This window comes from Antrostomus carolinensis, unplaced genomic scaffold (assembly GCF_000700745.2).
Source record: "Antrostomus carolinensis isolate BGI_N321 unplaced genomic scaffold, ASM70074v2 scaffold1433, whole genome shotgun sequence".
NCBI lineage: Eukaryota > Metazoa > Chordata > Aves > Caprimulgiformes > Caprimulgidae > Antrostomus > Antrostomus carolinensis.
Genome location: NW_010304255.1, coordinates 3,857 through 15,942, shown reverse-complemented (window position 1 = coordinate 15,942; position 12,086 = coordinate 3,857). Strand labels below are relative to the sequence as shown.

The following is a 12,086-nucleotide window of genomic DNA, read 5'->3' as shown; positions in this document are numbered from 1 at the left end:
GGCTATCTGTCACTGGTTTTTATGTGAAATACTCCCTGGTATAACCTTTGATTTTAAAAGATGCCTATAAATACTTGCACTGGTTGGGGGGAAAAAAAAGGGAGGGGAAAAGGCTGGACATTTTCAGAGAAATGTAAGAAATGCAGAGAGCTGAAATGCAGGTGGTGGCTTTTCTGCCAGGCAGTGGGGGTAGCCGTGGGAAGCCAGGGCTGCTGGGTCGTGTTCAGACCTCCCTCTATAGCAGCATTTTATCCCTAATGCCAGCAGCTGCAGTGGAGGGAGGCAGGAGGTTTAGGGAGCCCTGGCTGTTACCTGAGCCGACAGCGACACCCAGGGCTCCAGCAGCACAGTCAGGTCCTTTCTGATTCTGCTCCCCCATGCCGCCTGGAAAATTTCCCAAGGTTTAGCCTTTTTCTGTTCCCGAATGACTACACTAATTGAGAAGGAAGGAATATTTTACTGTCGTAATTTTTATCAGTAGAAATCCTGTATACTGATGGACTGAGAATAAATTAGATAAGCCACAAGCACATCTATATTCAAACAACTGCATTCACATGAAGTGGATTGTACTTTTTAATCTCTATCAAAATAGTTCATATGGCATTATTTGTTTGCAGCTAAGGTCAAGACAGCTTCTAAAACCTCCCATTCGTGCTTCCTCACTACAGCAAAAAACTCACTGAGGCCATACTGAATTGTTTTGGTAAGCTTTTGTTGAATAAATGTATAAACTGAGATGAACAGTGCACTCAAGGAGTATGTCACCACTGAAATAATAGGTGCAGGTTCTATAACAGTGAAGACTGAGTCAGATTTTTATTAAAATTACCCTGAACAACGCCCTGAAGACACATACCTGAACAAATGGTGGTAAAATGATTAGAGAGGTAAAAGGGTATCAGGCATTAATGACTCTAGAAATATTTTTCAATAGAAGCAAAAAAAAAACCTTAGAATTGATCAGGATACAGGATGTACAGAGAATCAGCCAAATCACACACCAATTGTCTGTACTTTCCACTCCCAGAATGCGAAAGCTGTCTGGCAGTCACGAGGCTGTTGGCCGTGTCACCAGCCTACAGCCTGCGTGGCTGCTGAGGTAGTTTCTCGTTTGTTTTTCAAGCCCAGGCTTGCTTCAGATCTGAAGGAGATACCTGTTCCTTTCTGCAGGGCAGGAGGCAGCTCAGCTGAAAAGCACCAGGCTGGAACAGCAGCAAATGAAGTAGAAGTAGATGAAGTAGACCAATGACTGTAGTTTCACCACCAAGCAGAGAAGTTGTAGAGGGGAAAGGGATAAATGAAGTACAGTTTGTACGTTCCAGTTGAGAAGCTGAAGCTTACTGAGTAGAAATCAAATAAATGAAATCTGTGTTACACCAATTTAAAGTATAAAGGTGCAAAGAACTGATTCTACTTTGAAACAGAGCATAAAAAGTTACAGTGTTCAGAACACACAGGAGTATGTAATCCATGAACCGATCAATGGTCAAGCTAGGCCATCCTTGACAGCATACTTGGTCACTCCCGTACAGCACCATGGGCTCTTTTCTAAAAAAAACCAACCATAGGCATCCTTCAGGACTAAGGAGTCTGAAGCTGAGAATCCAAAATGTGAAGCCTCTGTGATTCATTTCATTCTTCTGAAAATGTGTACCATAGTCCATACAATAATTGCACTTCCATGTATTTGCTGGTCGTTTTCAAGCAGTCTCCAGGTTTAGAGGGATTTATACTGAAATTGTTACCTTTCTATTTGCTTTTTCAAGGAAAGATGAAGCAAACTTCTGTTTATTCCTGCCATGACACAGCTGGAAACGGGATGTTTAGAAAGCCAGCAACCCATACACTATCAGTGTGAGAGTGTTGCTACAGTCTGCAGCTCTATACTATTGGCTCTCCTTCGCACTTTTTTTTCCTTCAGAATTTGGCAAGAAAGGTTATTTAAAAACCAGTCTACATCTTGATAATCTTCAGGCCACCGCAAATATTGACTCCTTTGTAAAAAGTTGCGAATTGGTTTGTGTTTCATCAGTTGATATTGAGAAAGTGACCCAACCACGACCATAATGAGGACATCTTTCAGGTCACTAAAGTACCTGCTCTGGGCAAAATTAAAGGCTTCCACACACCACCCATCTTTGAGAAACTGCCTGGTCACAATGCAAATTGTTTTCCTGCTGTTCCAAATGGCATCACGAATATTGTTGATATGTTCTTCCCCAGGCAAGAAATCTCTTTCCTCAAAGCACAAGGTAAATCTGTTTTTATCAAAATACTGTGAATCCAGGTGCTTTAGCAAAGAATTCTGGACCCATTCAAAGTCATTTTTGCTGTAGCACAAATACGCATCATATCTGTATCCACTTTTATCTGCTACTTGTGGATGGCTGTCTATCATTTTTTTGGTGATAGTTTTATACCAGACGAAACAAATCCCCCGACAGCGAGTAAAAATGATGACTGCCATCAGAAACATCAGAAGAGTGGTGGCGGTGAAGACGAATACTGAGAACCTGAGTGTCTGCTGGAGTTCATCTTCATCGCAACCATCGTATGTCAGAGACAACAGTGGTACCCCTGCTAATGCAGGTGGGTACACACAGTACCTGTCAGACTGTGAGCCAGCCAGCGTTACGTTGGTTTCATTTAGCCACACTAGTAGGCTCTTTAAAGTACATTCACAGGCATAGTTATTATGTGTTATATCCAGAATACTCAAAGTCATAAAGACTTCAGGCTCAGGGGAAAAAAGCTGGTTTCCAGATAAGTTTAAGTTCGTTAGGCTTTGTGGAAAAAGCCCAGGAGAAAGGTGAGACAAGAGGTTGGAAGCTAGATTAAGTCTTTTTAGAGATGTTAGACCTCTAAAGATCTCCTGTGGAAGAGCACTGAGGTAGTTGTTATTCAGATGTAGAACCTGAAGTTTGGACAGTGCCCTGAACACATCCAAACACAAATCTCTCTCCCATACAAGCTGTAACAAATTTTCACCTAGATCCATATAGATTAGCTGATTGTTTTCTATAACATTATCACTTTTCACACAGTAAGAGAAGCGATTCTGTTTTAAGAAGATATACTGTAGATCTGGAACTTGGAAAAGAATATACAGGTCACCTAGGTTTGCCAGCCAATTTCTTTCTAATTCAAGGTGTGTTGCTGCTATCGCTGTGCCAACTACAGACGTTAGCTTATTGTCACCTAAAAAGGCAGAGGTCAGATGGGGAAAGGAAGGGAGTTTTTTAATGGCGTTGTCTCGGAGATCAATTATTTTCAGACTTACTAAGTTACTGAATGCTTCTTCACCAATTATCCCAATATGATTTTGCCGTAAATCAATACACATTACACTACGTAGACCCTCAAAAGTATAATCGTACAACTCACCTAAAAGATTACTTGAGAGATTGAGAGTTTTTAGGTTTCTCAAGCCAAAAAAGGCTTGCCTTTGGATTTGATTTATCTTATTTTTGAAAAGGTTCAGCAATTCCAGATTACCAAGGCTTTGAAAGATTAAAGAATTGAGAGAGAAAATGTAACCAGTTGAGATATCAAGCAAACGAAGATCACTTCTTCTTAGTCCTGCAAAGGTATCGCTATCTGGATTTTTTAAGTTATTAAAGCCAAATCCCGCACCCATTGTATGAGAATTAAATATTAAAGAACCAATTTGAGTCCCTTTAATGGCTGTACAGAAATACTGGACTTTCTCTGTGCTCCAGCCATTGTCACCAAGGTCTAGTGAGTTAAACGTAATATTTCTGAAAGGATTTGGGCATTTGGCCCAGGCCATCTCATCTGTCTTGTACAAATTATTAGAACTGAGGCTAAAAAATAAGAAGTGTTTTCCTTGGAAGCTGGTAAGATTGCTTTCACACAGGTTGGATATCTTGTTGAATTTCAGGTTCACGGTTTTCAGGACTGTTAGATTGTAAAATAGGGGATGAGGGTGAAGTTTTGTGATTTCGTTCCCTGAAAGATCCAATTCTTCTAACGAGATCAAATCTTGAAAGTAACGTTCCTCCAGGATGGAATCTCCAAGGTAGTTCTGGAACAGACGGAGTACAGTCAGACTTGGCAAGCCCACAAAAGCATCCAGATCCAGCTGAAGAATCCTATTGAATCCCAAGTCTAAGACACGAAGGTTTGGCAGGTTCTTGAAAGCTCCTTTTCCTATGGTAACAGGATAGACATACTGCATTCCCATTTCCAACAACAACAACTGCTCCAGCAGTGGAAACGAGGTTGCAGTCACTTGTCTGATATAGTTAAAAGTTACCAAGAGCTTCACTGTATCCTTTGGCACAAGTGGAATATCTGTGAGGTTGCAGAAATAATATCGGGAGACTTGGGCTTCTGAGTAACAGCTTCTAAATGCACTTATATCAGTAGCTAGTGATATTCCAAAGACAAGTACTAGCTGTTGATGTAACATCACGAATCTATGTGAAAAAAAGTGAAAATAGTAAGTGTTAATTCTGTAGTTGGCTATCTGTGCAGTAAGCTGTAGAGCACATTTTTTTAACATTTGTAGAATAAAAGACTGTGTCCAGTTCTAGGGCCCCCAACATAAGAAGGACATGGACCTACTGGAGCAAGTCCAGAGGAGGGCCTGAAGATCATCAGAGGGCTGGAGCACCTCTCCTATGAGGACAGGCTGAGAGAGCTGGGGCTGTTCAGCCTGGAGAAGAGAAGGCTCCAGGGAGATCTTACAGCGGCCTTCCAATACCTGAAGGGGCTACAGGAAGGCTGGGGAGGGACTTTTGACAAGGGCAGGTAGTGATAGAACAAGGGACAATGGCTTTAAACTGGAAGAGGGTGGGCTTAGATTAGATATTAGGAAGAAATTATTTCCTGAGGGTGGTCAGACACTGGAACAGGTTGCCCAAGGAAGTTGTGGATGCCCCCTCCCTGGAAGGGTTCAAGGCCAGGCTGGATGAGGCTTTGAGCAACCTGGTCTAGTGGAAGATGTCCCTGCTGATGGCAGGGGGGTTGGAACTGGATGATCCTTAAAGTCCCTTCCAACCCAAACCATTCTATGATGTCACACTAAGAATGACTAGTGATTTGGGGATCATCTTTTCTCTGAAGTCTAGTAGGCATCATCTAATAGGCTGGCTGGTCAGAAGATGGGTCACAAAGAGATGCAAGCACTTCCTACGACCTGAAAAGTAACCCTCCTTTACGTACCTTAAGAATGGCACCAAAAGCCCACTAGGTAAGTGTGAAAATCTTGACACGGATATTTAATTTGCATCATGGAACTGATAATGCTGGTGTATTAGCTTAATTCCTTAATCAGTTATCCAAACAGGTTTAAACAGTTTGGATAACCAAAGTGAAGTGCAGTCATCCTGTCATCTCAACAGAGCAGGCCAACACTGCTCTCTCCCTGAGCTCTTTCCTTGTGAGGGCAATCCCACTATTTGGAATTCCGATTGCTGTCACACAGAAGTGCCTAACAGCCATGAACTTTTAAATGGGGGACCTCTTTTGGGGCTCCTTGAGCCTCAGAATAACCCTGCAATGTGAAATTGTTCTTGAAAATAGTTTTGAAAGTACAGGCAGAAACAAGGCTAAGAGTGAAAGAAAAGAAAAAAAATGTGGTAGCCTGAAACTGTGCTACAAGATTTCATGTTTTATGAAAAACTACATTTCCTGAACTGTAAATTCCTAAGTTATACAAAAAGGTGCATAACAGAATTTATGCAGCTCACTGATGAATCCATTTATTAATTTATTCCCACTCTGGATTTTCCTTGCATTATGCCATCTGTCTGCCTGTCTCTCTCTTTAGCCGAGACCAAAACCTCTTCAAAGCAAGGAAGGTCTTTTTTATTGAGCATGGTAAAGAACAGAGCAAATTATTAGCCCTAAAGTGGTGGTTTGTGTACTGCAGTTTAGAAAAAAAAAAAACAACCTTCTAACTAAGATTGCAACCATCTGCCTCTGCTTTTAAAAAACCATTTATTGAAATGAAATGACAACTCAGTGGAAGAGTTTTTGTGACCTTCAGCGCAATCTCCTTAAAAATTGGTAAGTGTAAAGCCTTGTAAAACCAAACCCAATGGCCATCTAACATCTGCAAAGTAAATCTACTTCAGAGAGGAAAAAAGCTGGGCTTTGAGCCAGTAATTCAAAAGAGGTAAACCCCACTAATTATTATTATGATTTGAGCACACTGCTTCTTTAAAGCACAAGTTCAAAATTCTATGCAGAATATTGCGCTTAAACTAAAATAATCTTATGCTTGTTGCCATCACACAAAATGATTTCTGGGAAATGAAAAAGTAGGTCAGTAGAAACCACCATGATATTCTCATTGCAAATACCAAGCAAAAGAGCTCGCCATGTTTTTGAGATCATCTGCTAAATAGAAAGTACAAGGACATTATAGTACCATCAAATCTCATAACTGACACAATCTCACAGTACCTAATATTTTTGGTGACATTCTCAAAAGTCATCCGATTATACTAAAACCTTGCAACAACTGTGACTACCAGGGTGAGCCTGCAAATTTCCACCCTAGAGGCTCAAATGCCAAGTGAGAAACACATGTACCTTGCAACTTAAAATACTAATCTTGTCATTTTTAAGACAATTTCATGGTTTTGGGAGAAGATCTGATTCCTGAAAATAAGAGATTATGAATATAGGATAGAGTGCTGAATTCTGAAGTCCTAGCATTCAAGTTTCATTCACATTTTGTCTCACTAAGGAATTTAGGATGTGCTGCAAAGAATGCAGCAAATTTGCCTGCAAAAACAAATTGCAGGCAATGAGTATCAGAATTCTGTTGAGAGATTTTAACTGCATCTATGGGGAATAATTCCTAATACTAGAAAATAATTGTGTTTTCTAACCTCTTTTTTTTTGACCTAGCATGCACTGTTAAAAGGGGACATTATAAACAGTAAACTATATAATATTTGTCTTTGTGACTACAGAATGTTGTAGGTTTTTAAAAAAGACACACCTAGACATACAGCAGGTCATTCAAAATCTTGTTTACTTTTTACTTTTCTCTTTGCTTGAACCATGAAAACAAACCACCAAGTTTCCCTTTTATTATTTGTTAACTATGACAATGGTTCTTGTTGACACCATAATATAAGATGTTTAGCACAAATAGTTTTCAATTACATTTCTCTTTCAGATGTTTACGTTTCCATTCCTTGTATTTGCCCAAATGCTATGGCTGGTTTTGAAAGTTTGGGCAAAATCACAGCATCACCCAAAGCAATGACAAATAGAAAATACTTTGGAATGCAAAATTTAATAGATATGTGCATCAACATACCACAACACAAAGCTCAAAATGTTTAGAGTGGAAAAATTAGAGAACATTATTGTTTTTGAATTTTAAAATGTAGTTTTATTTTTATTATTAGAAAATAAGAAAACGGTGAAATATTTCTAGCTCCTTTTGCTTTTACACTTATCTGCTTTTCCACATGCTTGTAAGTTAAAGGAGTCTCTAACAATCTCTTATCAGTTGTTGCACTCCACCTCTGCTCTTGTTTGGTGACAAGGAAGATTTCACTTGTAAACTCTTTTCTCCCTCAATTTTTTCTGCATAAGTTACTACCCTTTCCTCCAAATCTTGGCCTTCCCTGAGCAGAAGGAGGATGCTGGCAGTAACTAATACCTCTTACAGCTCTCATGAGGACAGCAAAGATTTTTAATTTAATAGAATCCCTCCATGTAGCACTTTATGCAACCCTTCTCCATTGTACATTAGCACTTAAAACCTTTTGGGAAGAATACTCTTCCCACAAAATCACGATCATCCTATTCAGTTACATGCCTGTGCATGGACATGGAGATGAAGGGATGTGTAGATGCTTCATTCACTATTGAAAACTGGAGCAATGAAGTTTAGAGAACCAGAACTCTGCATGTGAAATTTTGTTTCCTTCTACTGTCTTGATGTCAGAAGGGGTAAGTGGTAAAGGGAAGGGGAAAAGGAGGAGGGGGAGGAAAAAAGCAGCAAATGCTTTAGGCATGGAAAGTCCTAAGCAGGGTAGGTTTCTAAGCAAAGGAAAGAACTTTTACAATGCAGGGTGGATATTCTACCTAGATCTAAAGGCAGCAAGCAAGTGCATAGAGAATGCAAATACTCTAGCTCTGGTCTCAGCCTCCTCAGGAAGTGTGCATCTGGGTCAGAGAAAGCCAATGGAGGTGCTTTGAGTTGTCTGGAACTGACCTACATTATTGTTCTAACTTTTAAAAAAACCTCAGTTTTGTTAACTTGGTTTTAAATCACCTAGAAACCTTCACTAGCTCAGGAAAAAAATGAAGGGAACTGACAGTACTTGGGTATGGGTGATGTTGTAGTAGTGCCTGTCCATCTCAGCACAGCTGTGGGCACTTTAGGACATCCACAGAGCCTGTCAGTAGGCAGGGTCTGAAGTACAGCTGAAGAGGAGGACTAACACTGCCTCCCTTTTGATGTAGACAAGCCAGGAAAGAAGTTAAAGTAACAACTTTAGAAAGCACTTGCCACCCGCCTTTCCACACCCCAACAAAATTGACTGGAGTCCACCTAAATAAAGAAGGGGTTACACACCCTATTTTTGTCCTTGCTGATGGACAAGAGTATTTGCTTGCTTTTTAAAAGAGTCATCTGAAAGGAAAATTTCAGTCTCAGAGATGGTTTTGTGCAGCATTTGGTAGCATGCTTACTCCCTTCAGCAGCTTCCCGTGCTTCCACCACACAACCCTAGGTCAAATATGAACCAGCACACACCAGTGGACGTGAGCAGACGTGTACCATGTGTGCTTATGAAAATGAGCAGTCGGCCTAAATGGTTCTCAACTGTCAGCCATAGGGTTTGGGGAACCAAGCAGAAGTGCTGGATATCTGGGTAGACTCTAGAGAAGACCATTCTGATATAATTATCAGTAAGATTTAAAGAGTTCCTGTAGGTCACTGAATCACAGATGAGTAAGGTCTGTGTATGTATGTATATATATATATATACACACACATACTATAAAGGTAGCAATATCTCTTGCTGAGTGTGTGAGAATCTCATCTCTAATTGCCACAAGCCTGCTTTAGGAATAAAGATTAAGGGATAAACATTAATCCCACTGCCAAGTTGGAAAGCTTTTTTTCCCTTTAGCTCCATAGCTAAGGGTCTTACTGTTTGGACAGGAAGATGTGAGAGCTCACTTGGAGCCTGGATGAGCGCTGGTGTTACCCTGATGTCTTTCCGGGAAACACCACTAGTTGTCACAAGTAGCACAAAACTTCCCCAGAGAAAGGCAAGGAAGAAAGATAGGATGAAACAAATCCAGGGTGTATTTCTTGCCTGTAAAACCAATGCCCAGAAGATAGTCCTCTTTTCTCCCCTCTACACCCCAAAACATTAGGCACTGAAGAGACAAAGGCCATCTCAATTGTCCCTTACTGTTTTTTTTTCCTGTAATGAGATGGGTTTGTGTATAAAATTACACTGATTTAACTTAAAATTTGATATGCACTCTGCTTTCATCATCAGTGCATAACTTTTCTTGTCAATGTTTTGAAAATGTATTTAAGCCAACTTTTATATGTATATGTCCAGAGTCCATCTAACTGAACAGAGACTGTTTTATGTTAATCTAACCTAAACTACACTGAGTTTGCAGCAGTGTTTATGAATAAGTTTCTAGACAGACTGGTGCCACACTTCTGCTTTCTGGCAAATTCTAAGATTTGAAATAATTCATTAATTTCAAATCTAATCAGCAATAGATGCCTCTGTGTAGAAAATAATGTAAATTCAAATGTTTTGCTTCTGATTGTTAGATACTAATATAAATACATTCTTGCGAACTTCTGTCCCTCTCTTATGTTCACCAGAGTAGCTGTCCTGCCCGATAGGGATGGACATATCTGCAGTTGTGATATAATGAATTGGGATTCTTGCCCATATACAGCTTCTGAATTCTGCTTGAAGTTGTTGCGCTCTTAGTATGAAATTGTTCCGGTGTATTGTGCCTCTACATGCCATCCAACATTACTGACAAAGGTTGCAGGATGTCTTTTCCAGACCAGAAACAACAGTCAGTTGTTAAATCCTTTTGGAACAAAGGCGGTCGAGAGAGGTTCTCCTCCCCCTCTACTCTGCCCTGGTGAGGCCACATCTGGAATATTGTGTCCAGTTCTGGGCCCCACAGTTCAGGAAGGACAGGGAACTGCTTGAGAGAGTCCAGCACAGAGCCACCAAGATGATTGAGTGGAGCATCTCCCTTATGAGGAAAGGCTGAGGGAGCTGGGTCTCTTTAATTTGGAGAAGAGGAGACTGAGGGGAGATCTAATTAATGTTTATAAATATGTAAAGGGAGAATGCCAGGAAGATGGAGCCAGGCTCTTCTCAGTGATGTCCAACAGCAGGACAAGGGGCAATGGGTGTAAGCTGGAACACAGGAGGTTCCATGTAAACATAAGGAAAAACTTTCTCACTGTGAGTGACAGGACACTGGAAGAGGCTGCCCAGAGAAGTTGTGGAGTCTCCTTCTCTGGAGACATTCAAAACTCACCTGGATGCCTTCCTGTGTGACCTACTGTAGGTGTTCCTGCTCCAGCAGGGGGATTGGACTAAATGATCTTTTGAGGTCCCTTCCAATCCCCAACATTCTGTGATTCTGTGATTAACCAATTACTAAAAGAGTTAGTTAACCCCAGATCTTTCTGCCAGAAGATGGCAAAGTCCAGCACTCTCAAACAGGATCAATAAAGAAGTCAGTTGCAGGTTCAAAGCACATGGGCATGAAAGAGCCATTGGGAAAGGGAACTGGTGAACAGGAGGAGTTTGGAACCTTAGGGTGAGGACATTTGTGCTTGGTTTCAGGTTAAGCCTGACTCAGTACAGGTAATCTTGGATAGAAGGACTCTGAGACCTGACTCTGTATAGATAAACTCAGCTAGGAGGACTCTGAAATTTCAAAGGGCTCTTGATTCAGTCCACAAGTTCTAGAATGAGAATCCCAACAAAGTCAAAGAAATCCTTTCATTCTTTCTTCTCCTCCCTCTTTCAAACCCAGTTTACTTTTGAGAAAAAATGTTAGGAAAACATTCATGTCCTGATAGCATTAAAGTTTAAATACCTGATCTTTTTGCATCTGTAACTGATCTTTGGCCATGTTGCATATAAGGTGCTTGGAACGGCTTCAGGAAAGGGGTTATGGTAGATAGAACAGTCTACTACTGCTCAGCCGTGCTGACAGGACAAAGCTGAGCTGCAAGATACAATGGAACACATATAGAGTTTGTTGACAGTTAGGGCTGAAGTGGCTGCTCACAGTTTAGCTGTGTGGAATGGCTGAGCCAACTCAGAAGTGCTGCAGGAGCCTCTGCAAGACTGTACTCCTGATCTGAGACTTCATATGTCAATGAATTATCTCAGTTCCCATCTCCATCTTCCTTTCTTCAATCACTTTCTCTTTTCATGATAAGTATCATGGAAACACCCAAACAGAATGAGGAGGCCTGCTTGGGGCCATGTTCTTCATATTGATCTCCACAACATCTGCAATTGCTAAGCAACGCTCCTCACCCTGGGGTGCTCCTGTGCAATGGCTTACACATACTGGGAGCAGCAGCAGAAATGCTGGTGTCATGTGGGCTTATGAGTGAAGGAAGGGCCTTTTGGATCAGATTCTGGGAACCTGGCTGCCTAAAATCTACTCAAATTCATCTGAATAGACAAACGTGTTTCAATCTCATTCTTCAACTCTTGGGTCACTTCCTGCTATCCAAATCAGAGTCTCCTGTTCAGTTTTCCCTGTATATATACATGTCACAATTCTGTGGGGAATTAAGAGTCATTCCTACTTCTTGGAGAGCGTGCAAAACAAGTAAAATGTCCATGTCTAATGCCCTAATATCATTAGTCTTTTCTTCACTCATGACAACAATTATGGGCCTCTTTCCCAGAGGCTGGTGATACACACTGACAGTGAAGGTCTATTTGTATTTGGCACTTGGTAAAATTTCTCAGAAAAAAACCCAAAGACCTTCAAAGAGCACCCTTTTAATCTAACAGAAAGCCTACCGACAAGGAGTTTGTTTGTAATGTTTATCTAGGTCATAA

At 40.8% G+C, this 12,086-nt stretch overlaps 1 protein-coding gene across 1 annotated transcript; it reads right to left on the bottom strand.

Annotated features, from left to right (window-relative positions):
* Positions 1-1,852: 1,852 nt before the first annotated feature.
* Positions 1,853-8,413, bottom strand: TLR5 (toll like receptor 5). Its single transcript, XM_010164361.2, has 2 exons — positions 8,319-8,413; positions 1,853-4,442 (listed from the first exon to the last, which is right to left on the bottom strand). The coding sequence occupies exon 2, from the start codon at positions 4,433-4,435 to the stop codon at positions 1,853-1,855; it is 2,583 nt and encodes an 860-aa protein (XP_010162663.1). The 5' UTR covers positions 4,436-4,442; positions 8,319-8,413.
* Between the last annotated feature and the right edge of the window lie 3,673 nt (positions 8,414-12,086).